The 27,505-nt window shown below is 39.5% G+C and overlaps 1 protein-coding gene across 3 annotated transcripts; it reads left to right on the top strand.

Moving 5' to 3' along the window:
- LOC132154932 (paralemmin-1-like) lies at positions 1-27,505 on the top strand. Of its 3 annotated transcripts, none has more exons than XM_059563665.1 (7): positions 1-403; positions 5,832-5,877; positions 18,880-18,960; positions 25,184-25,305; positions 25,387-25,444; positions 25,557-25,578; positions 25,759-27,505. In XM_059563665.1, the coding sequence occupies exons 2-7, from the start codon at positions 5,833-5,835 to the stop codon at positions 26,160-26,162; spliced, it is 732 nt and encodes a 243-aa protein (XP_059419648.1). In that variant the 5' UTR covers positions 1-403; position 5,832; the 3' UTR covers positions 26,163-27,505. The 3 variants fall into 3 exon arrangements, with proteins under 3 accessions (XP_059419648.1, XP_059419647.1, XP_059419649.1); XM_059563664.1 differs by having other exon boundaries at positions 25,756-27,505; XM_059563666.1 differs by lacking the exon at positions 25,557-25,578 and having other exon boundaries at positions 25,737-27,505.

Genomic DNA, 27,505 nt, shown 5'->3' with positions numbered 1-27,505 from the left:
TCACTAGGAGGAGGAGGAGGAGGAGAAGCCAGACATTGCCCTTAACACGTTCGCGGAATAACTGTCGCGCGGGAAACAAAGGCTCGGCTGCTGTGAAGTCAAGTCAACAGTCGCGCGCTCCATCCTGAAGCCATGTGAGAGTCTGCTGCTGCTGCAAAGGGACGCTAGAGCACATTCACCGTAGGGTTGAGCGGCGCTCCCCGGGAAACAGAGACCACACGTCCCCGCCAAGAGCCGTATTTGCAATCCGCGAGAGTCACCGAATTAATGCCCATCATTAGAAAGTAGTAGTCCAGTAAAATTGATCGCCTGCATCGTTTACGCCTCCGAGCGGGGGTTTGTTTTCGCCTGAGCTTGCGCGAGAGAAACATTCGCTATCAAAAGGAAACGGTCTGACTACTGAGTAAGTATTCATTTCAGAACAATTGTTATTTTCATGCGGGCTTTATTGTCTTTCGTTTCCTGACATCTCTGTTTTGTTATGCTCTAGGCTTGGCATTGCGATTGCGCTTTAAATCGTCTGAATGTCTTTAATGCATTTCAACAACCGATTGCAATGTAACAATGCGAGATAAGTTACATTTTCCTTTTCACAGGGAGTACAGATGGGTTAATAAGCCATGTAAAGGTTATGTCTTTCATCATATGTTTACATAAATTGCACTATTAGTATCTCCTTGTAATGGCCCAATAGCACGCTGGTGCGTTTTGCAGCGCATCCCCGTGGTACGTGCTCTGGGAGAACCACATATAGTAGGCTAATACTGATGAAAATGGGTGGGATGATCCAATATGGCCGTTTGGATATGTTTATTTAGGAGCATATGGTGTAAAATATTTTCGTACTTTGCATTTTGGCCATTTAACCGTTCAAATGTGAAATAATTTCCCCGCGCGTGGAATCAAATACGCTTCACGTATGACAGGATTCTGACGCGTTTTATTCTGTCAAATCTTCTCCACACCCACCGCGTCCATGCTGCGTTCGTTGAAACAACTGGAAATGCTTCATTTTCGACAATTTCTTTTGTATTATACATATAAAGCAAAATAGTTAATCTTTAATAGTTGTGAAATGTGTCGTTTTGTGTGGAGAATAACAAGACGCACACGAAGGGGGAATGTGACGGTGATGTCAACCCTGGAACATATCCAATGCTAAAGCTTTGTCAGTCAGGTTTACGCTCCTATGAACATTTGAGGCACTAGGTCATTTGACCCACCAAAGCAGGCTGATGGGGGGGGGGAATCAATGAAGTTCTTCTGAAATTATGGTTGGTGCTCTAGAAGTTACAGTGCATTATTATGAGTTGTGCAAATGTAGCCTACTAAGTATGACAAGAGTTCACAAAGAAGAACCACAGAAACTCTTTGGAAGGATTTCTTAATTTAGCTTTAGAATAAGAGAATTAGAAGCCCTTGGGCATTTCTTATGGGTGTTTAATTTGGGAGCTTAATTTATAATTAATACAAGGCCTGTGGTTAAAAATACTTGAAATGTCTTTCACATTTTTAAGCAATAAGATGTTAGAGGAATTAAAAGATCCCTTGCTTAAAAATACTAAGTTGGCATGCAATAAAAATTTACCCTCTCTGTTTACTAATGGTTCATTACAGATTTTGTGAACAATTTGTTGATGCATGTTTAATTTTTTTTTTTGACCTTGTAATATTTAATCAATAATTGAAAATGCCATAACTGAGCCTGAACAGATTTATCTCCGGTGACATGGAGGAATTCTCCAATCATTTTGTCCTCTTAAACCCCACCACTGCAAGCTCGCGTTTAATCGCCAAGTACAGCCTTAATTCATTATAGTTGTCTGGTGTTATGCAATTAGTTATGTGGTCACATGGGGTCTGTCACTTCATGAGTGTAGCCATCCAGCAGCAAGGACTCTTGACAGCTGCCATGATTTGACACAGTTAAAACTGAACAGCTCTGTACTGTCACTGATATTTTAACCTTTCACCTATATATCTGTTCCTTTCACTATCAGAACTCTAGCAGATAATAACCCATAACAGACTCTCCTCATTTACTCAAGCCCTTCCTGCTCACTCCCAGCCCTTATGAAAATATCTTAATGACTGCTACAAAACACAAGTGCACACTGAATGATTTTTTTTTTTCACAAATGGCCAATTTAGAGAAGACTTTACCACAGCTAATGTCCATTTAAATATTTTGGATGAAGTGGTTATGGACTACATTTGCCTAGGGTGGAAAATCCACTTTAATTTTATGAATTGCAAGAGAGTAATTTCTAAAATCTCATCTCTGAAAACCAGAAGATTCCAGCAAGATTAACTATTGAAGTGAAACATCTATAAAAAGGTGACCTACATTCTATAGGTTTGAAATTTGTATATGCAGTCATGTTCTAACAGTTTTAGAAGGTTAGTATCCTCCTTTCTTTTGATCCCCTTGGATGTTTGGGCCCTGGCTCATGGAATGTCTCAGAAAAAAGGGAGTACTTGGAACTATTGGTACTGTTAGGATGAGTTGTGTTGGTTTGGGTGTTTTGGTTTCTTTCTCTTTGGCAGGTTCTGTGATTGGAGTGTGACTGGAGTGCACCTGATGGTCATTATGGCTGTTATTTAAACCTGGTGCGAGAGTTCATCAGGGCAGCTTTTCTTCTGTTGGTTGAGCAGTTTGCCAGAGCTGCGCTCCAATTCTGTGGCCTTATGTTTTGTTTTGCATCCATTCACTAGTGCTGACCACATTTCACTTTGTGTATCCAATCACCTGCATTTCATACTGATTGATATTACTGATAGGCCTACTGACTTTTGTGGCTGTTTTTGGTTATATTTTGTTGTAATAAATATTATGTTTAGTTATTCCGCCGTGTTGTCTACCTTAATGTTACATCTTTGAGCCAGGTGCAACAGTACCGTCCTTTACCAGTCAAGCTGGACCTTCTCAAAATTTTCTTGTTGAAGTTTCTCATGTCTCCCTCCCACATTCCTTGCTATCAAATAGCACTTAGTATCTAACTCTGTTTGTGTTCATGACTTAGTTGGGTGGCCTTTTTAGCTCTTACAGGATAAGTTTTGATTTCTTGAACATGCATATTTTGTAAGTGTCAAATGTCCACTAATTTGTTACTTAACCACCACCAGAAAGTTTCTAAGATTATTGTTTCTGGATTATTTTCTTAAAGTTCTCTACAGTAACACTACAAATGAACTGTTCGAACATCTGCAGTTTGCAGTAACAAGAATCCTTTTAGATGGCATGAATTGCTTAATGTAGCGGGCTTAAAATTGAGTTATATATCCTACAAGCCATTCAAATCTACCAAGAGATGACTCTCAGGAAAGGTTTACATCACCATAAAGATGGGCCTGCTTTGTAATTTGTAATTGGAATCCAATACATAAATAGGACCTGACATTTTTGTCACCCCAAAGTTTATTCCATATACACAAAAAGAAGTGTTTGGTTGATGTCGTGGCATGTTTTTTCATGTTTTGATTTTCTCTATAGAAATCTAGCAATGATTATCTATTGGCTGCTTTTTGTCACTTTTGGCATTTTAAACACTTTTTTTTGGCCAGAGAGTTTACCAGTGAAAAGGTCAAAGCATGGCTTCAGTGTGTTGCCCAGCAGTGGACTAGAGAGGGGAAACAAGCTGTAAGATAAGTGCACCCACACTGGGGACTTCACAGATTGGATAAAGCTGGCCAGTGTTGTGTTTTTCCTGGACTCCCAAGTGCTTTTCCAATGCTGTCAATGAGATGTGGCGAAAGGAAATGGCTGCATGGTGTTGAAACTTTTCAAAGAGTTTCTCCTCGTTCCTCTATTCCTAAACCACTGATGCAGTATTTTTACTAATTCGCATAGAGTTTTAGAGCTAGTGAAATTTATTGCCAATTTAGTTGAACAAACCCAATTAAATACCTGGTAAGATTGCATGCATGTTATTGAAAGCAAGATGATTAATAATGGTAATAATAATAATAATGTTTATTCTGAAAACTCAATGAAACAATACTAACACGCTATTTTCCTTTCATGATAATAATCAGAAGCGACCATACAATTTAAAAACAGTGAGGTCCAAAGGTGTCCATCTACTAGAGATTATACAGAAATGTTTGGTGTCAGACTATAGGTTTCTGAAAATCAGGAAATGTCAATGAATTTTTAAATGGTGATTTTCAGGGTTTGAAAATAACTAATTTTCACTGTTTATATAGGTTTTTCTATTTCAGCATTACAAATTGATTTTTTTAGCACAATCTTTATATTTATTATACCGTATTTTTATTTAATATTGTATATATAGTCAAAAATGTCTGGGGAAAAACATGGGAATTCATTGTATGTGTGCATTGTATGCCACACAGCACACACACATATGCTTAAGCAAATGGTTATTGCTTGTTTTGTCAACTGTTATTCTTGCTGCTTATTGCTTTTGTTACCGTCCATGCTGCTCCACTTTTCATGAGTGGGCTTACTCCATGAATCATCCTCGGCATGATCTCAAGTGCTGCATTTTGTGACTATCTACACTAGTGGTTTATACGCAGGTGTAAATGCAACATTGAGTGTTTTTACACCGAGGAGTGGGTCTGGGGTGAGTTTGAGTTCAACAGTTATTCCATCGGTCAACAGTTAATACTTTGGTCTGAATGTACAGAAGTAAATCAATTAAGCTATTGCTTGGATTTTATCTTGCATGATCAGTTCCATTGTGAGTGATTCTTTAGTTCTAATATCAGAGAGAGATAACATATCGACAAACATTCCCTGTGAGGGAGTAAACATGTGACTGGCTGTGCTCGGGTGGGCCATTGAGATCACCAATCAGCTGAATAACTCTCCCCTGCAGCCATTTCCAGGAGAGAAGCTATTTTTCTGTGGACCAGTGTAGAAGCCTGCAGTAAAACAAGCTTTGACAAAAGACATCATTGTGTGGTTCAGCATGGCTATCCTCTACCCATGTTCCCATTCCATGGTTGACCTCTTTTTATATCCTTGTGTCCCTTTTCCTTTGATAATTTTTGTAAGTTTCCTCAATCCATGCATTGTATGTTTTGCCTCCTTCTCACAGGATGCTCATCAGTGTAGCCAACAAACAACCACAAATGGAGGGTCTTGTTTAGACTACTTGTATTGATATTTACCCTGGCTTGACGTTTTTGTCATATTATACTTGCAAAGAGGAGTTTTGGTTTCTCTTTAACAGTATACCCTTATCAAAGTCCTGCAGAACTATTGGAGCAATGTTGGCTTTGAGCTGTTATGTTGGAGCTCTGGAATCAATTTAGGGAGGAATGCAAAGGACTGTTAACAGTCTTGAAATGTGCATGCCATTCATAACTTCTCCCTTCATCACTGTTGGACTGGTGTTTTTCACTGCTGTTAAAAAGATTTGCAATATATATAGGTTCATATCTGGAGTTTGATTTCTGAAATGAGAAAAAGATCTGCCCACTTCTTTTATCGATTCTCATTGACATGTTTTCCTTTGAAGGAGAGAAGTGCAAAACACTCTTGACAGGCTATCGGCTCATATTTTACAGGAGCAAAGCATGCGGAGACATAAAACAGGGTCCATCTATAATACATAGTAAAAGTGTACAAGACTAGTTTAGATTTGCATGTATAGCAGCGTGCATGGTCTTTAAAAGGAAATGAAGTGTGTGTCTAAAAATCAGGCAGGGATCTGGCCATGCATTATGAAACTATAATAATACACTTTAATAATACACTGAATGTTATATTTTCAGGTAAATGAAAAGTGATCCTTATTACTCCATTATTGCTGTTGTATCAACTGTTTAAACAAAAATGTAATTTCATTGCTTTTTTGCAGGATGTCGGAAGCTTTGTCACAGCACGAGAGACTTCGGGCCATTGCTGTAAGTAAATAATTACACTAATTATAATTTATTTATTTTAGGGCTTCCACAACTCATCAAAAGTAACTGATAAAAAAATAAAAAAAATCCATTATCGATTAGTCGGTTTTGTGTGCCCTGCACGGGGAGCTTCATCAGTGACATCACTTTACAGTAGTGAAACACATTTCTTTTAGGAAAATGCATTTAAAAATCACAGCCCTGCTGTGGCAAAAGTACACAATCCAGGTTGTAGTAAACACGGAATAACATTTTTTTTTCCATATACACTACTGTTAAACATTTTTTTTCTTTATCACATAAATGCATACAAGAATAAGGCCATCCTTAAAAAAATATTTTGGTTTGCAGTAACAGTAATATTAAAAAAAAAAAAAAGGGTCGGTAGGTCGGTCTATTTTTTTTTTTCAAGTTTCAATGTAAAAAAAAAAAAAGGAACATTTTGGTGATGGTGATGACGTAGGTATGAATTTAAACAAATTAGCATATCATGACGTCACTGACTGGGTCTTCAACCCGTGCCTTCGGGCGCATAATTGCAAACCTCATTTTGATGTAGGCTATATAGACCACAAACAAATTAAAATCTTTGTCAAAAACATGTTTATTGCATGAATTTCAGGTGAGAAGAAAAAAATTAGGTACTGTTATGCTGTTTTACTTGCATCCAACGCTAGGTATCAATGCAACCTACAAATGAGAGACTGTTTACTTTGCTTTCTTAGGTTGTCACTTTTGTGAAAAAAATCCTGTTTGATTTGAGTGACAAGTGTTCATTGAATCGATTGTAAAATACGGCAAATAACACCAAATATCGGTAATATAAGGAAGCTGCCTTATGAGCCCCGGTACTTCACAGTCCGTGTTCCATTCCATCTCGCCGCGCGCACAGCCGTGTCTACACAACTGTCAAATGCGGACGAGCTCAACACGCAGTATCGTAAGTTATGACTATAACTATGGATCTATGAGACCGAACGATGACCGTCACCACGGTCTTACCTTGAATGACGCCATTCCTTCGCCTATCCTCGAGACCTAATATCAACATTGTCAGGTGACTGACCTTAGGGGTTGGCTATATAACATCCAGGTGAACCAACCACTTCCTCTTGCCTGGAACGCCCCAGTTCGTCCCGAGTGACAAAGGATGGTGACGATCATCGTTCGGTCTCATAGATCCATAGTTATAGTCATAACTTACGATCTATTTCGACCTCACTCAGACCGTCACCATGGTCTTACCTTGGATGACTTATACCACCAGGGTCACGAGGGACTAGTATATTTTCCCTCCCCTGTTTATTTAGCGGCAGATAAAACTGCAGACCCAAAAGGATTTGGATTTGCCACATTAATCCTATAAAACCTCGTAAGCTTGCATGAGCTGCTCCAAGAGGCTGCGGCACAGATGTCTGAGAGTGCTACTCCCTTCAGTGCCGCCCAGGAAGTGGCCATGCTCCTGGTAGAGTGAGCAACCAGATCACCAGGGATAGGTAGATTTTGGTTGACATAAGCTTGTGAAATGGTATCCACAATCCAATGAGATAACAGTTGCTTAGACACAGGTTTGCCTGTACACTTCTTGTCAAAACAAACAAATAGTTGTGTGTGTGACTGTTGTAATTGATGAGTTTGCTCAATATATGTGTGCAATGCTCTAATAGGACATAGAGAACAATGATCCAGCTCTTCACCTGAACAAAGAGGATCTGGACGGAAAGCATCAAGCTCAATTACCTGATTTATTGTGCTAGGCTTATGGACCGTGGGTAGGAATGATGGGTTTGGCCAGAGAAAAACCCCTGTTTTTTCTGCCTTCCATCTCAAGCAGTCTTCACTGACTGATAAAGCATGCAATTCACCAACTCTCTTGGCTGAACATATCGCCAGTAGGAACACTGTTTTCCATGTCAAAAACTTGAGATCTGCTTGCTCCAAAGGTTCAAAAGGTGCTTTGGCCAGTGAGTGTAAGACAATAGAAAGGTCCCCAGCAGGTGATCTCATAATTTTCCCTGGTCGCAGGCGTTTTGCACCCTTGAGAAATTGAGACACCAAAGGGTGTTTGCCAATATTTGCACCATCTACTGACACATGGAAGTGTGAGATGGCTGCAATGTAGACTTTTATGGTATTGACTGATTTCCCAGAATCAATCAATGTTTGAAGACATGAAGAACCAAACTGATGTCACACTTGGCCGGATCTAGTTGTTGGTCTTGACACCATGTTGAGAATATTCGCCACTTGCTAAAATAGTTACTCCACGTAGACGGTGCCTTAGAACTATTTATTGTCCTTAATACAGCTTCATCTAAGTTTTCAGAGAGAGACTGAGCAAGGGCCATACCCATAGTTGAAGTGTCTCTGGACTCGGGTGCCAGATTTGGCCCCCCCGCTTGAGAGAGGAGATTTGCTCTCCTTGGTAATTGCCAAGGGTAACCTTGGACCAAACGTACAAGAGTCGGAAACCAATGTCTCTTTGGCCAACTTGGGGCCACAAGTAAAACCTTGTGATGGCCCAAAGCTACCCTGTTGAGCATAAGGTGGATCAAGGGTAGGGGAGGAAAAGCATACAACAATTCTTCCGGCCATTCTTGAGATCCCTGGCTGTTCAGGGAATACCATAGATCGCAATGAGTTGTCTCTGTGGTCGCAAACAAATCGACCTTTGCCATACCGAAATGCCTCCATATTAAGCTCACCACTTCGGGATGGAGACGCCACTCTCCCGGGAGAGGTCCAGTTCGAGACAGCAGGTCTGCTGCTCTGTTTGCTACTCCCAGTATGTATACCGCTCTGAGTGATGAGAGTTTTGGAAATGCCCAAGAGAGTACTTCCTTTGTCACCTGGAGACACCGCGCTGATCTGGTGCCGCCCTGGTGATTGATGTGGTACACTGCAGATATGTTGTCTGTTCTCACCAAAACATGTTTGTTCTGCAACAACCGGAGAAAAACCCTCAGGGAGAGATGGACTGCCCTGAGTTCCAGCATGTGCTCTGTGGTCCAGGGGAATTTCCAGTGTCCCCTGATGGACCTGCCTTCCCAGACTGCTCCCCACCCTGTTAGAAAGGCATCTGTCGTTATCACAGACCGTCTCCCTGGGATGTTGCTTAGAGGAACCCCTTGTGATGGTAACGACTTCCAAGGGTGTAACATTTGGACACACCTTCGTGTAACCTTTATCCTTACATGTCTGTGTAATTTGGGATGCAAGTGAAAGTTGTTCAACCAACGTTGTAGTGGACGGGCTTTGAGAAGGCCGAGTGGGACCACAGCTGCTGCTGCTGCAATCATGCCCAACAATTGCTGAAACTGAATTAGCTTCACTCTCTTGTTCAGATGGAATGATTGCGTTAGACTGACCAACTGTACCACTCTCTGGGGTGATAAAGTTGCAGTCATCAGTTGGGAATCTAGCGAAATTCCCACAAACACGGTCTGTTGTCTGGGACTTAGATTGCTCTTTTCCCATTTCACTTTGAACCCGAGAGACTGGACATGTTGAAGCACCATTTCTGTGTCCTTCATGACCTGGCTGTGAGAAAGAGCACAAATTAGCCAGTCGTCCGGGTATGACAGAATTTTCAAACCTTCACATTGAAGAGGACGAAGGGCTGCTGAAACCACCCTGATGAAGGCCCTTGGAGACGGAGACAGGCCAAATGGAAGGACCCTGAACTGATAAACCCGATCTTGAAAGGCAAAGCGTAGAAACGGGCAGTGATCCTGACAGATGGGTATGTGGAAATAGGCATCCTTCAAGTCTATGGAAGTGAACCATTCTCCCAGTTCTATGGATTCCAGAATTTGTGCTGTAGTCAGCATTTTGAAGGGGCAATACATTTATGAATTCGTTTAGCCTTCGTAAGTCTAGAATGGGTCGAAGTCCCCCGTCTTTCTTTGGCACTAGGAAATACTTTGAATAGAACCCAGTGAGCTGTCTGCTGGTGTTTATAGGTACAATCGCTTTTTTCTGAGGTAAGACGGTGATCTCTTTGGCCAAAATTTTTGCCTGGACTGGGTCTCTGACTATGGTCATATGAACCCCTGAAAAAGTAGAAGGGCGCCGCCGGAACTGTATCCTGTATCCTGTCTTGATGGTATCTAGAATCCAAGGAACTGATGTTACCTTCTCCCAACTGTCCAAGCACAGTTGGGAGCATTCTCCGGTGACTCCGAGACTGCTATGCCTGGCCTCCCTGGGATTTGAAACCCCTGGTAGGACGCTTCTTAAGTGGTCCTCCCCTGACTGCATTATGAGCCTTGTCGGTCTGGGGAGCCTGGTAAAAAGGTCTGGTTCCTCGATCATGGAACTTGTAACCCCTAGATCGTCTTCTATCATACCCCCAGGTTTCTGAACGAGGAAAGTGTGGGGGCTGAAAAGAATGAGCAGCCCTATGGCCATATTTGGTAGGGCCAGCAAATGTTTGCTGAACTGACTCCCTTCTGCATCTTGCCTGATCAGCAGTATCCAGTAAAGCCTGTGCATCAGTGTGAAATATCCGACCTGAAACCACTGGCATATTAGTCAGATCCTTCCTGATTGCGTCAGGTAAAGATGTTTGAGCCAACCAGATTTGTCTTCTGGCTAAAATTGCAGAAGACATAGATGCCCCTATGTCCCTGGTAAGCTGTGAGTGTGTGATGAGTGCTGTGTCAATCAAGCTCATCACATCATGCTCTTCTTTATTAACAACTTTTCTTAACGCAGCCAAAACTATTGCTAGAGCATTTCCTGAATGGGCTGCCCGAGTAGCTGCATTATATGCTTGGCTCATTAACCGGTCTGTCTTTTGGCACTCCTTACCAGGACAACGAGGATTGTCAGTAACCTTATCAGGTCCCAAAGCGGTTAAAGCTGCGATCTCTCGCTCCACTGATGGCATGTTCCCCATACCTCTCTCAGCGGGGTAATCTAATTTAACAAACCGTCTACATACTGCATTAAACTGGGGTGCCGCTTTTGGATTATTCCAGGCTTTCCTCAACATCTGGGAATAATCCTCAGTTACGGGAATTGACACTGTAGGCTTTGCAGGGGAAACACTCGCCCATACACCTTGTGTGGGGGCTGGAGCTGGAGCTTCTTCCGGAGCATTAAGGCCCAGGATCCTTGCCGCACTTAAAATGCGTGAAAGAACATCTGAATGTAGGCTTCCTTCTGAAACCTCAGACCTGGATTCATCTCCCTCGTTTTCATCTGCATTCTCCTCACTACCAAAAAGGGAGTTATTTGCATGCAGTGACACGGCATCCATATAATCATCCCTCTCTTCCTGACGATATGTTAACTCATCTCCAAGAGAGGGTGCAGCCCGGCGTGCAGATGGCTGTGTGCTTACTGAAGAATTACGTGTTTCAAGCTTACTAGCTAAGTCACGCAATGCTGCCAAGATTTGCAACTGAGTGTCATCCTTGGGCTCTTGGACTACTGTGGCTTTCTTCCATTTATCTGGAGGCATGTCAGAACCTGAAGACCTGATGAAATCATCAGGCCTCTTGCGTTTATGAGAGGAACTACTGGGAATAATTTCTTTATTACCACCAGTTAAAAGTTTAGCTCTTTGCACTCTTTCCTGTAAAGATAGCTCCAATGCAGCTGCACAGGGATTTTCGATATCATCTAGTACATGTTGCATACGCAAACAGGAGGGACATTCACGATGCCCATCTCTTGGGTGTATGCCAGTTTGGCAAAAACGACATTTTGAGTGACTCATGATAATAAGCCAGAGGTCAGGTCACTTACATAATTATAGTCTATGAAAGAGAAAATAAATCACAGTATTTTAACTAATTCTGAAAGTTGAACTGCAAGATTCCAAAATAACTCAGCATTTAGTTGAAAAAACAAGCAAAGAATGTCATTAACAAATAGATTGTGACGAATCACTAGATCATTAATCAAATTGAACACTTCCTTAATCCACAAAAAATATCTGCCTGGTATTAGTTAAAAACAATTAACCAGGTACAATTTAATATAAAGACTGTGACGAATCACTCTTCATACTCATTCAGAATAAGTCTGCGAACAGAACTCCTTGAAAACCATATTAGAAAATTATATATCCATCATTCTACGTGCGCACACGCAGTAAATGGAAAAGAAAACTTTTGTCTGCTGCGAACAGCTGACCTGAGAACCAAAATAAATACCTGTAAACAAACAGAGAAAAATAAAGAAATACTCACCGACGTGCGTTCCAACGACGCGTCAAGATATTTAAATGAGGAGAAAAACTACTGCAATCCTCAGGCACTTTAAGCACCTGCACAAAAACGTGACGGATTGAAACTAATCTCTCCTGTAATCAAAACAATGCGCTCTACCGCATCAGTCTCAGATGAGGCGAGAAAGGCAAGAGGAAGTGGTCGGTTCACCTGGATGTTATATAGCCAACCCCTAAGGTCAGTCACCTGACATTGTTGATATTAGGTCTCGAGGATAGGCGGAGGAATGGCGTCATTCAAGGTAAGACCGTGGTGACGGTCTGAGTGAGGTCGAAATAGATCTGCTGTCTCATCTTTCACCTCGTGTATGCACACCGTCCGCGCGGTCTCAAAAAATGCCCGCATGTGGATGACGAAAAGGACATAATGCAGACAGTGTGCGGACGTCCGAAGTATACTTGATCTTTATCAGTGGTGCACGAGATGCGATGATGATGTATGTGGCATTGCTTTATAAGGTTATGTTAGCCTATCCAGTTAAAGCCACTTCAAAAAAAAAAAAAGAGAGAGAACATCAATGTGGAGAAGATCTTCTTTACATCAAAACTGAAACCAAGCCGTTCACACAGGATGCATATTTCGCGCATTTTCTAGAGGGACATCATTGGACTCACATCTTGCACAAGAGAGCCGCATGTTTAAAAAGACATGTAAAATTAATGTATTTAATTTGATTTTCTAAAAATATCTCGAGACATTATGTTGGGTTTTTGTTCCCCATCCCACTGCATCTCAAATTATTCTGTGTGACTGAGTTTCCGCCCTTTTTATTTATTTAACAATGCATGTATACATGACGCTGTTTTGTTTATAGTTCTTTAAGCAACTTAATTAATAATAACAGGTTCATAAAAATTATTTTAAATATTATGTTGTTTTTTCACAGTCATGTATTCTAATCCTTTGAATAAACGTGCAGTAATATTTTGCTCCATGCGCTATCTTGAGGACTCAGAGGAAAGCTTTTCTTCACCCTAACTGAATTTATGCATTTTAAATTTTCGAATACATTTCGAATTTTGATCATATTTAAGTAAAAAAGATTCTAGCCTGAATCTCTATCTGTATGCATGAGACTGTCTGAATACCGGCAGAATTCACATTTCTGTTGTAAAAAGAGAAACATTATGCAGAAGTATTATTTGCTCTTATGCGTGTGTCCGAAGCTGCAATTGCTGTTTGACGCGCTCCAAAAAAAAAAAAAAAAAAAACTGGACGCGCTCCGAGAGAAGGTCGTTAAAATCAATTTCCTATTTTCGTTTTAGAAACTTGTGTTGGTTGATTCGTGCAATAGATTTTCGAACATAAAGTGACAGTCCACACAGTCACGGTTTTAGACTAGATGGGAGAAGGGATGGGAAAAGATCTGGGCGCACCGTTTTTCCAGAACTTCGTGCCAAGTTAAAGTAGTGTCGAGCTGTTTTAATGCATTTTTTAGATGTATTATGGTGCCCGAACCCGTATGACTTTGAACAGAGACTGGGAACATTTTGTTTACTGCAGCCGCAGCCATCATTACCAAGCACGAACCGTTGACTCTGACAGTGAATGAGACGAAGCGAACGCACAGGCCATAGTGTGACATCCGTTAACCAATAGTGTAAACATAGATGACGTCATGTTTTTTTTATATTAAGGAAGATAGCCTTCGTTTGTATGTAGGCCTAGAAAAATTATATATTTACAATACTTAAATATTAATATTAAATAATAAATATTATTTTATTGCTTTTGTATTAGTTGTTTGAAGAGTAAAAAAAAATTGGTCGGTCTTAACGCAAATTTACAATCGGCAAGTCGGTCGGACTAAAAGCAAAAAAAATAAAAATAAATTGAGTCGGTCCTAAATTGACAGGGTCGGTCGGGTTACGGCAAACAAGAATAATTTTAAGGATGGCCTAAGAGACATCTTTCAAAAACGTACAAAATCTTACAAACCCCAAACATGTGAACAGTAGTGCATATCGAAAATAAAAATGTATCTTTTTACACGATTAATCAAAGAAATATGCAATTCGGTTGTTATACTGCTATATACTAATCACACAGAACCAGAATGAGGACAGATACGGATCAGATGCACAGAAGGCCTTAATAATGTTAGTCTTATGAGGCATTATGCTCCTACAGTATGTCAGTGACTGTCTATAATGCCTAATGTATATCCAGGCATCAGCACTAAAGCACTTCTGTGTGTTTAAATATTGAAGGGGCTTAGCATTGTTTTGTGAACAGTTAGATTAGTGTTGCCTTTAACTGGTCCCGTTTATCTGTCTTCTGAGAAAAGGAGACTTCCTGGATGAAAGTACATGTTCAAGAGTTTTACTGCAAGTTGTGGATTTCAGTTTAATGAAACTCTGGCTAATATGCTCACACAGGAGCAGAATATGGCTGTTGGTCCGGTTCGAGTCCACTTTATGTCATTAGAAGGTTTTTAGATCCAATCACTGTCTTTTGTCAGATCCTCTCCTGACAGTTTTGTGGCCTGGGCGTCACCCAAGTGCTGCATTATACATTTTTTTTTTAAAGCCACTGTTGGTTAATTAAGATTTGACGGATGAACTAGCACCTCAATTAGACGTATTTATTGAATAATGTATTGATTGAGATAGAACTTTCTGGTGTTATGGAAGTCAGCCTCTTTGATATTTACTTCAGTCACTGTCATTATGGTTATTTACCATAGCAAGGTGTTATTTACAGTAGAGCTGAAACAACGAATCGATTTAATCGATTAAAATCGATTATTAAAATAGTTGTCAACTAATTTAGTCATCGATTCGTTGCTAAATAATTTATTTGCCGTAAGCGGCTTATTTCGTGCATATTTCAGATCTGCGGTGACCAAAGTGTGGCAGTAATGGCAGTAACCGGAGGATTTACTCAGCCAGTACAACAGGAGAAGTAGCGAATAGCCAATAGCTGGCCTCGTTTTATGTCACGTGCTTCCCGAACGGCGTCTCTGCAGCATTCAGCAGGATGTGGGAGTACTTTATTTTGAGCCTTCAAAAAAGAAGATTAACCTGTAAACTCTGCACTACTGAACTGTTTAAGGGACCGTTCACATATCGCGTCTTTTGCGCGCTCATGTTCGTTATTTCCAATGTAGGCGCGCAGTATGCGCGCCCATAATGGAAGCGACGCAGTCGCGACGCACCCGTTTTTCCAGGCACGTGCACACCACATCGAGTTAAAAACATTTCAACTTTTCAGAATGCAGCAAGCGCACCGCGGGTCATGTGACAAGAACTAAATAATCAGCTTCATCCTTTCCCGTAACAACGTTAAAAGCTCAGCCAAGATGAAGGAACAGCTGATCATAGCTGTATATGGATTCCCATTTTGAAATAAATTTAGTAGCAGAGCTACTGCAAGCGATTTTTAGAGCTGCAAATCCATTTATCCTTTGCTGAAATTTCCGCGTCTTCAAGGAGAGAGCACGTCATGGTTGCTTAGCAAAGGCAGACGCCTCAGGGGCGCTTCTGCACGAGCGCTTTGGAAAGGAGGAGAAAGCGGTGCGCACAGTCTATGGGTGCGCCTAGCGTTTTAGGCGCGATATGTGAACGGCCCCTAAGCCTTTTATTTGTGCAGATTCTCCAGTACAATGTTGTTTGCAAATGTTTAGTTGTAAAAGCTGATAACATTGCTTTTTAACAGTTAACATTTAAAGCTTTACAAACATGTTCTGTGATCAGTTTGTCGTTTACCAGTTCATAATTCAGTCGTGCAGCCTAATTATGACTGAATGAGAGAGGTAAATGTTTAAAGATATTTGAAATGCACTTTTTTTTTCTAAGTATTCACTGCTCTTTTTCACACAGCAGGTTTTTTGTGTGTCCGTTTTTTCTGGACAACCTTCTGATGGATTTTACTTTAAATTGTGAGTTCCATTCAGGTTTCATGCCATTGGCACTTTATTCGAAGGATTGTTTACAATTTCACAGCATAAGCTATAAAGCTGTTTCCCAGTAAATAATAAAATACAATGCACTGCAATCTTATTCTGTTTTATCCTTATTCTTCGTGAAAATATGTTCTGAAAGATTCCTTAATAAGCTTTGTTCGGGATGTTAAACTACTTTAGGAGCTCTAAGGACTGCCATGGTGAAAACATTATTTGAAATCTCCTTGTGAAATTTGATAGAGTATGGGTCAGTGTTTTGATTGCAGAAGAGTTTGACAAGGGATCACTAACACATAATAAAACAACTCCAGGTATATTTGTGATGAGGATATGACAATGCAAAATTATTAAAATCTCTTAAAAATCTATGCTGAATGATAAAGACCCTTTATTAATAATTTACTTTGGGGGAAAAATGGAAAAAACTAAAATATAAGTACATAAACCGATTAATCGATTAATCGTAAAAATAATCGACAGATTAATCGATTATCAAAATAATCGTTAGTTGCAGCCCTAATTTACAGCTACTTTGGAAATAAAAAAGGCTCTCTTGACTTTAGGTATTTATTCACACAGATTGTATTCAATTCTCTCCTGTAAGTTGTTGTACGAGCAGAACAATTCAATGCACTTGTTATTAAATATGTCATAAATATAATGTACATATTTGAATAAATGTAGTCAAATAAATTTGTATACAGTTACAAAGTAGTTTACGAAATTAAAACGCTGTCACAGACATCGTCCTGGGATATCCCTGGCTCTCCAAACATCAACCCACCATCGCCTGTAAGTCTGGAGAAATGTATGGATGCAGGAATGTTTAAAGGATCTGCCCTTCCTGATCTCAGTCTGAACAAACCTCTCCATCTGCTCCACCTCTGTGGAAAGCCCAGACTCACCGCATGTCACTCCTATTCCTCCTGAGTATCTAGCATACCAAGGTGTGTTCAGCAAGGTCGCAGCCACTCACATTCCACCTCACTGGCCATGGGACTGCGCTTTTGACCTGCTGCCTCGGGCCAAACTACCCTAAGGACACATCTACCCAATGTCGATCCTGGAGAGAGCTGCTATGGAGGCGTACATTCAAGAAGCCTTACAACAGGGGTTCATCCATCTGTCCACCTCACTTGCAGCATCGAGCTTCTTTGTGGCCAAGAAAGATGGGGGTATGAGGCCCTGCATCGATTACCGTGCACTCAGTGACCAGATGGTAAAATTTGCCTATCCCCTTCTTCTGGGTCTGGCCGCCTTGGAGGAACTACATGGTGCCAGCATCTTCAGCTAGCTTGATCTAAGAAGTGCCTATAATCTTATCCGCATTCGCAGGGGTGACGAATGGAAGAGTGCTTTTGTGATGCCCACCAGGCACTATGAGTACCAGGTGATGCCCTATGGGCTCTCCAACTCACCTTCTATCTTCCAAAACTTTATCCTTGAGATCTTCCGAGACTTGCTCAACTGGTACATCCTCATCTACATCGATGATATACCCAATCTTAAAGAACGCTGTGACCATGTCACCCGGGTACTCCAGCGACTCTGCCAACATCACCTGTATTTAAAAGCTGAGAAATGTGAATTCCACAAATCCACCATCCACTTATTGGGCTACATCGTCGCCCCTGCAGGAATACAGATGGACCAAAGGAAGGTGGATGTCGTACAGAACTGGCCACAACCCACAATGGTCAGAGAGATGCAGAGGTTCCTGGGGTTCACAAATTTTTATCGCTGCTTTATTGCACACTACAGTCAGAAGGCGGAACCACTCACCTTTCTCACCTCTCTCCTCCGACGGACCCTCACCTGGACCCCAGAGGCACAGCAGGCCTTCCTTCAGCTCAAATCCGCCTACGGCCCCACTTTGTAGTCAAGGTGGATGCGTGACCCTGGGAGTGAACCCCCAGTACTCCATCCATGTGCATACTTTTCAAGGAAACTATCCCCAGCGGATTGAACCAAAAACAATAAGATGTGGGGAATCGGGAGTTGCTGGACATCAAGCTCGCCCTGGAAGAGTAGTGGCATTGGGTAGAGGGTGCCCAACATCCATTTAAGGTGATCACAGTCCACAAAAACCTGCAGTACCTCAGAGAAGCCAAGTGTCTTAACCCTAGGTAGGCCCGCTGGGCTGTTTTCTTTACCCGCTTTCATTTTGCAGTCACTTACCGTCTGGGGAGTAAGAATGTCAAAGCGGACACACTTTCCTGTCTACAGCAGCCTGATCCAACCCCAGAGGAAACAAAGTCCATCCTACCACCTTCAGTCTTCATGTCTCCCATCCAGTGGGCACTCGACAACCAAATACATGCTGCCACTCTCACAGAACCTGCTCCGCTGGGAGGTCCAGAAGGGAAAAGTTATGTCCCATCCACCCTGTGTCTGGCCCTTCTGGTCCGTCCACACCTCCTGGATCCGGGCGCCCAGGCAGCCACCAAACCCTCTCGTTCCTCCAGAACCGCTGCTGTTGTTGGAAGCTTCTTCTCAGTTGCTTTAAACTCACCTGCTTGTTTGAATCTGCCTGTTTGCCTTCTTGACCAGTTGTGACATATAGACACATAAACATAGACACATAGAAATGAAAAACACACAATTGAATTACTAAAACTTTAACTAAAATTTAAATTCAATTGAAAATATAGCAATTCAAAATATTAATAAATCTGAATACAACTATAAAAATATTTTTGACATTCAACACAGATTGTCAATAGTATCCAATAATAATGCATTTTTACCATATCTTTAACTAAATCAGTTTTGCTAACTGATATTTGCACAGAGGCTATTTGATATTTTGAAATTGGAAGTTCCGAATCTTTTAACAGAGTTTAATATTTTGTCTTTCAGGAGAAGAGAAAGAGAGAGGCTGAGATTGAGAACAAAAGAAGACAACTTGAGGATGACCGGAGACAACTCCAGCATCTCAAGGTACCGTGACATATGTGATGGAGAGTCAATAACACAAAAATGGTGTGCATTTTTAACACAAAGATCTGTGGATGTAAAACCTATTACAGCATGCTTATTAGATTTAGCAATTATCGTTTTAACTAATAATTTTTTTCATTTTCAGGACGATTTTTATTTACAAGTTAAAGGTACTGCAATGGGTGGTAAAATGGCACCTAATTATGCTTGCTTGTATATGGGAGTGTTTGAAAACGACTTTATTTTAAATGAGTCAAATTCTTTTCGCCCTAAGATTTTGCTTTATAAACGGTATATTGATGACATTTTTATGATTACTAAGGCCACACCTGCAGAGATGTTGATGTTTTTGAATTATCTGAACTCAAGGACTGAGCATGTGAATTTCACAATGGAATGTGATCCAGTGAGCATTAGTTTTCTTGATGTTCGAGTATACATATGTGACGGGAAACTCCACACCGATCTGTTCCGAAAACCAACGGATCGCAATACGATTTTAAGAGGCAATAGTTTCCATCCTAGACCTTTAGTTAAGAGTTTACCTATCAGACAATTTAAGCGTGTGCGCAGAGTTTGTAGTACGGATAAATCTTATACTCAACAAGCCAATGATTTAACTAAAAGATTCTTGAATCGTGGTTATCGTATAGAATGGATCGAAGATGCCAAAAAGAAATTCAACGAGACATCTCAAATGCAGTGTTTGCGAACAAAACATAATAATAAAACGCAAGATCGTAATGCTCCCATGTGCATGATAAAATACTCTGCACTGGGAGCGGAGTTTCGTAGAGTCTTAAACAAACATTGGCATATTATTTCAAGTGATCCTAAATTATCAGGTGTCTTCAAAAATGGTCCGAAATTAGTCTTTAAACGTCAAAACAATCTTCGTGACTTACTTGTTAAATCTGAATATCCTTCACGTGTCAAACAAGGTATTCCTTCTCTTCCTCCTGGTAATTATAGATGTGGTAAGTGTGCCCAGTGTGCTTTTACACATAAATGTAAATCGTTTAGTCATCCACGCACTTGTCGTGACATTCTGATACGGGGTAGCATTACCTGCGCTTCCACTCATGTAATTTATCTAATTCGTTGCCCTTGTGGTCTTGCATACGTGGGTAAAACATTCAGACAATTACGCACTCGTATTAGTGAACATCGCAGTAACATTCGAACTGGAGATAAGCGCAGTCCTATAGCGTCTCATGTAAGACAAGCAGGCCATAAAGTCAGCGTTTTTTGTCACATAATAGACATGACTTGTATGTGTCACATGATTGCTTGGATGTGCCTAATTAAGGTGATCACCTGTGTCTATTTAAAGTTGACTTCACTTTACATTGATACTGTGCCTGATGAAGACCTGAAGGTCGAAACGTTGCTTGAGCTTAATTAAATTCCTCTGGAGCAGTAGTTTTCAGTGTGCAGACTTCACTTCTTTATTTGATTGTATGTGATGGAGAGACCTTAAAGTTGTCTCACTGTGTTCTTATTGTTTTTGGTTCATAATATTCATGACAGGGTTTGCTTCTACAGTATGTATTTCCTGATCTAGCTGAGTAGGTGTGGCAATAAGAGGTGAAAACTAAGCTAATTTATGGAAGTGTTTGTGTAAATATGTTGATTTATCTGTCCTCTTTTTAATGGCATTAACTGTATTTATCTACTCAACTCTTGTTCCTAATTCTCATGTATAAATCATATTGTAAGACAAGAGTTTATTTTATAAAAACATGGTATGTTCAAATTAGTAAGAAGTGGAAAAAAATGTGTATTTATGATGGCCATCACTTGTAGTAAACTTGGGAGAGGTGGTCGGGAAGAGCTTGTGAAAGAGATTATTGTGGCACTGTGTATGAATATAAAACTCCATCCTCAATGTTGTGGAGGGGAGTAAGTACTGTATTAAGTAATTGGCAGTTCTAGTTTCAGACTGTTTTTATAAATAAACTTTGTTTTAAGCTTAAACATTTATTTGCACATTTTGCACATCTGCTCGAAATAAACTCCCTTTTTGGACACCCACTTTGCTCCAGTGATTTTGATCCTCCTTGTGACTACAGCATAACAGCTAATACTGTATGTTCCCTTTATGTTTTGAAAAGCTAAAAGGTAAAGAGTCAGAGTGCTGTGGCGTCTCTTGCTTATGTAATTTACTGTCTGTCTGGTCCTACACTTCAAATTTCTTTTTAAAGCCCTAGTGTTGAAATTCATAATGTGAGAATGATTTTTCTGAATTTAGAAGCTGCTGAATGGAGTGGGGGAAGTTTTAGCAGCAGTTTCCTGTTTTAGGGGACAAGGGAAAAAAAATCTGTATCCTCCCTTTAAGTTCTGCTTTGTTATGGAAAGTCAGACCATCTTGCAAATTTTTTGTATTAAAAAGCTCATGTACAATCATGTGTTTTAAGTGGTCTAACAAATAATAATAATAATATTTAATAAATAGATAATAATATATATAGCAATATAATAATATTAAACACAGGAGCTATAAAGTGTATTAATGTAACTATTCTGACTTTTCTTAACAGATCGGAATCTAACCTTTCACAGACATGCTCGTGCATATTTAATGGTCATAAATATTTATAACAATAACAATAAAATATATTTTCAGTATTTGTCAGCAGCCAAACAGTCAGGAGGTTTATATATAAATAATTCATTAATGAACTATATATTTGGAATATGTCATTCTTTTTTTCAGCCAAAATATGAAAACTGTTAAATTTATGCAAATCCTAAAGATTCCAAGTCTGCTGCAGAGGATCCATGGTCAAAAATAGCTTGCCTGCGTGCCTATCCTCATCTCCCAAGTATCCGGCATGGTGATTGTTTCCCTTTTGTTATCTGTCGCAACGTGATACTTTTTGTTTGTTAGTTTTATACCTGCCATTGTTTTTTGTGCATAGGGATTTTGCATAAATAGGGAACAATGGAGCAGGCCTTAGTTTCCTACAGGGTGAGATTCAGATCCTTTGTCCTCCCCTCTGTGCTGGTATTGTATTGTGTGTGCATGTGGATGGGTGTGAACATGTGGTGATGTCAGCATATCTGTCAACATGCCAGAATTTGGGGTCACAAAGCCAAAACAGGGGGTGGGGGGCTGAGAAATGAGGAAGAGAGCAGGAGAGGGTCATTTTGGATCTGTTTCCAACGTGGACACTTAAGTCACAAAATATTATACAAAATGAATGAAGTAACTTGTTGCTAATTGTATGTAAATGATTACGTCTGATACTGACTCAGTTTCATAGGAACAGGGAGTATGTAAGAAGGCAAAATTAAAGATCTCATGTTGAAGATTGTTTCTTTCCATTTGGGCATTTCAGACTGCACGCATAAAAATGTGACTGCTTTTTCAATGAATCAATTTCTTTCTTGTAGTGATGGGATTTTTTGGTCGATTCGGTAATATATTTGAGTTAATTTTCCCTGTAAAATACTAATTTCACACAAACTTTCTTAGCAAGGAAAGAAATTTCTTGATTATAATAGTAATTAAACTATTAACAATGGACTTGCTATAGAGAGCACTGGGACTTTTCCTGCTTGAAGAGAAGTTGTTCCAACATCCTCAGACTGGCCCATTTACAATTCAGCAATGGATCCTGTGCTGCATGTGTGGCTTACTATTATCGAATGCATCTGCTGTCTTCATCTCTCTCTCTCACTCTTTTTTTTTAACCATACTCTAGTCTAGCAGATTGGGTCTCTTTGTCCATTGAATTCTTCATGATTTGTTATTTATGTGGACTTCATCTCACCTTTCCTCTCCTCATTTAATCCCACTTGTTTTCATCCAGTTTTTTTTTCTTCTCTAGAGACCTGTCTGAATGAATCTTTTAGATGTCAGCCTTACAGAGCTCAGACACCAATGTCTATACAGTAGAATCTTTAAGAATGAAAGAAGGAAAAAAGACATCAACCCTGAAATCAACCATATTTAATAATAGAAATGAGTGACCTAATTAATTTTATTTATGTATTTTTTAATTCATTCTTTCTTAATTTTTGTATTTATTTAGTCTCAAATTATGTCATCACCTACAACTGAGAATCTTTTTTAAGCAAGTTTTCATCTCTTTATGGAACAACAGGTGTTATCAAGAGCTGAGTGATGTTTCTCTGCTGTCTTGTCTTATCATGGGTCTTCGGTTCACTGTTTGATGTTCAGCAGATGTTTGTTTTTATCAGTTGCAGGTTCAACAGCCTCTTCTGTCTCTGCTGCACTAGAATAGAAACAGCACTGTTGGCAGAAGCAGTAGTTTGTAGTGTGCTAAACTAGTTTGCTTACACTACTAGTAGCAGTACCACTACTACTGTGTTTTGTTTACATTTTTTAATTGTCTCATAACATGACAATTTTGAATTAAATGGGTTATGGACCTTTTTCAGTTAGTAAACATTATGATGTTTTTTTTATGGACGGAGCTTAGGTGGAGGCTGAACGATTTACTACCTTGACTACTTCATCAACGCTAGCTAGCAGGTTTCAACAGACTGGAGAAAATTAGATTTTATCTGAATATGTAATGTCTTTGTTATTTGAAAATGTTAACTAGAAGGAACCAGATTGGTCGACTCATACATAATCACTCACTGGATGGACGATCTGACAGGAGTGGCCTGACACATCTACCAGAGAAAGTAAATAGAAACTGAGGGCATATAAATCTTTAGATGCATATAACTAAGTACTAACAGTGGCGATTGTTAGCAAATGCAACTACTTGAACACACCTTACACATTACATGGGCCTTCACTGCTCCCTCTCTCTACAATTGCAATAGAAATTAAGACGACACAAGCAGTTTCCTTTATTTTGGTTTGTTTCTGGTTGATAGTGAACTTTCCCAAATTTCTTGTTAGGTGGGCATGCAGGAGAAATCTTTAGATTCGTAACCAAATCATAATCCATAAAAGACAACAGTTATTTAACCTATTGTGTGCTGCAAATGCGAATTTTTTTTTATGCTTGTTTCTGTCCAGTCTGCTCATTTTATTACATTTAACCACAGCTGTCATTGTTTTTTTGTTTGGCAATGGCAGCGGGTATGTGATTAAATTTCTAATTGGAGTGTCTACACTGTTGATTCTGACACTCAAAAATGACATTTTAAGATCCTTATGTAGCTGACTCTGTGCTGGTTGGTATTGGCCGCCCCCAGTTATTCCTCTGTTTTGCCTCCAGCTAATGATATGACAAAATTGTGTCATCGGCACTAAAAATGTCTATTCAGTAAAAAAGTCGGTCATTCTTTGTTTTGGACTTTGTAGGGAGGTCTTTATTTTTTATCATATGACTGGTGACTGGATGCAATGGGTTGAAATTCCAAATGACTCTAAAGTTATCCAGGATGCCTTGCATTGCTAATTGCAGTCCAGTGCCATCTCTAGTGCCACCTATTGCACCAGTAATGTCTTGAATCTCTATGCCAGACACAGATGTCAGAATTCTCTTCAGACAGAAGTGGTTCATTCTGGTCCTGCCAATCCAACCGGTCTGTTTCTTAACAACATGGACTAGAAGCTCTGGCAGGAAGTCCTGTTTGAGCAGGCGCCTGTCAAAATCTTTCACTCTCCAGAAATGTGCTCGGTGTGCATTAGCTGCCATGGAGAATGCACTAAAGTGAAAAACTAATGGACAGCTAATGGTCATGTGCTGCATAAACCGTAATGGTGCAGATTTGTTTACGTCAGCGCAATGAATCAGACTGACATGATCTAATTTTTCAAGAGCTCATTTTGTCAGTATCATGCAATTAGGGACCATGATATAACAGTTATAAACTTTTACTCAGCAATAATGCATTACATTGATCAAAAGTTACAGTAAAGACATTTATAATGCTACAAAATTTTCCATTTCAAATAAATGCGGTTCTTTTGTACTTTCAAGTCATCAAAATGCAAAAAAAAAAAAATTATCATGATTTCTAAAAAAATAAAAAATGAGCAGCATCTTAGAATGATTTTTGAAGGATCATGTGACACTGAAGAGACTGGAGTAATGGCTGCTGAAAATTCATCTTTGTAATCACTAATAAATTACAATTTAAAATATTTTTGAATAGAAAAACAGTATTCTAAATTGTAATAAAATTTGACAATATAACTATGTAGTATTTGCAAGATGATTATGATGTTAGCTGCTGTTGAAGTGAACTCCTCCAAAAAGAAATCTCTAAGCCATATGGCCTGTTTTGACAGTCAAAGGCACTGAGAGAGCGATGGCTGTTGGACGGAGCGCCATCCAGTGGAGAGGACGAGGCACAGAAACAACTACAAGAGGATGAAGCCAAAACCAAACTGCTGGAGCAGACCATCCTCAGGTTAAGACTAGTCATTCAGTCATTTTATACCTTCCTTAGTCCCATACATTGCTCATGTTCACTTACCTTTTTCATTAACAGACTAGAACAGGAGATTGATGAGCTTGAGAATGGCGTGCCTTTGGATAAAGGAGAAAATGTAAGCTATGAACAGTGTGATTTTTAAGTATATTTTGCGTGTTTGTTTAGCTAAGGGGAAGGTTTTAATTCCAATAATGATATTTTTTTCTCTCGCATGTCTTCTCTACTAGTCACCTGATGGTCCAGTGAAAGGTGAGTGTGAGAATATGCTCTTTATTTTAATATTTGAGATCTCCATCATCTCTGTTTTCACAAGCTATATAAATATAACAAAAAGGATTGACTTGTTATCAGTTTGTTTTTGCAGTTATGGTCTCTGTGTAATTTCACTGTTGTCATTTGAAAATGAGTCTCTTTCTTTGTCCCCAGCAGTTGAGAATGGCATACAGCAGCCCAGCCCCAACACAGATCAAAATAGTAAGAAACAGATCACAGGCATCGAGGCCAAACTGCAGTGCACCAACCCTGATGTAGCCATTGAGAATGCCAGCGCGGAGCATCCCGTCACCATGGTGTTCATGGGCTACAAGAATGTAGAGGATGAGGCTGAGACCAAGAAGGCACTGGGCACAGAGGAGACAGTGAAAGCTGAATTTGTGGTCATTGAGGACGGCGAGTGCAAAGGCGGAAACGAAGGGGCCAAAGAGGACCAGGCCCCACCCAACGGCAGCGCCTCCAGCCCTGACAAATCTCAGGACGAGGCCAAGAGGGAGGCATCGAAAGAAGAAGGTAACTCAAAAGAAAAGCAGCCTTGCAAGTGCTGCACAGTCATGTGAGGGCGACCGCTCACCCTGAAGTTTAGACTCTGACAGAAAACTGACCCTTGACCATAACACAACAATTTACGAGTATACCCCGTATACTTATAATAAACTTTTGTTGTCTAGTATGTATTTCTTTTTTTTTTTTTTTCTATTAATATTTTTCTATATTTCTTTCTTGACATTTATATATCTATATATACATATATTTTCATTATGTAATCTTATGAAGTCCAGTATTTTTCTTGTTGAAGAACAGAAAAATGAGGACCACAACAGACTCCACTTTAGACAACATCATGGTTAAAAGAACACTTTTGTGGCCCTCATCCTTATTTTGTTTTAAGAAAAATAAGATGAACATCTCAATATATATGAAATAGCTATTAATCTACCGTATACATTAGTGTTTCTAAGATATTACTTTATAAATGAGAAGAAATGACTATTGATATTGATATTGATATTATAATATTATGCTTTTAATATATATTTTGAGCCTTTTTGTTTATTTTATTTGTTTGTTGCCAAATCATCTCAGACCACTGTGAACACCGGTACATGGAGTGTCGTCTTTGTCCACAATCATACATTCTGCTTTACACCTCATAGTAGGTCAATATGTTTGTAAATATGATGCAATTATTTATGCCTGTTCATGCTATGATAGTATACATGTTATCATGTTTCGTTAAAATAGGCTGCTGTAATTACCTCAGATCCCAGTCATAACCACAGGAGATATCTGTTTGAACAGTAAACCACTTTTTACAAGATACCCATTTTAAACCCTTTTAAATCTCTTTTCTACATGAATGATAACATTGTTAGATATAACTGTAATCAATATTCATTTTTAAAAATTTAGTAACATTGTAATGCCTCATATTACACGTAGCGCATATTATTAAAAAACATTCTTACAGTATGCAAAGTATATCTTTATATCATTTAGAAGAAAAAAAAAGAATTGTGTGAAACTGAAACTGGTTTTGGTGTTAAATGGGTTGCTGTAAGTTGGTAATCCCCTCAATTAAACAAGAGTCCACTATCCATGTTTCAGTGTTCAAGCAGTTCATTCACAATGATGAATCATTCACTAGTGTTAATTCAAAGTAAACAGTCTGAGGACTAAAACATGTTTCTCATTCTGAAACCACAGCTTTGTAAGTGTAGTTTTGCCGTCTTTCTGATATTACAATTGAATGAATTATTTCATTTTGTGTAAGACAGTATGTGTTGTGGATATCAAATAATGTCATGAGTTATAGGTGCTTTATTGGTATGGCCAATGCCTGCTATGGTCCAAGTGTTTAAATCAGGAGCAATGACAATAAACAAATGTTTGTTTACAGTTA

This window comes from Carassius carassius, chromosome 12 (genome assembly GCF_963082965.1).
Source record: "Carassius carassius chromosome 12, fCarCar2.1, whole genome shotgun sequence".
In the NCBI taxonomy this organism is placed as follows: Eukaryota; Metazoa; Chordata; class Actinopteri; order Cypriniformes; family Cyprinidae; genus Carassius; species Carassius carassius.
This window is presented reverse-complemented; position numbering and strand designations above follow the sequence as displayed.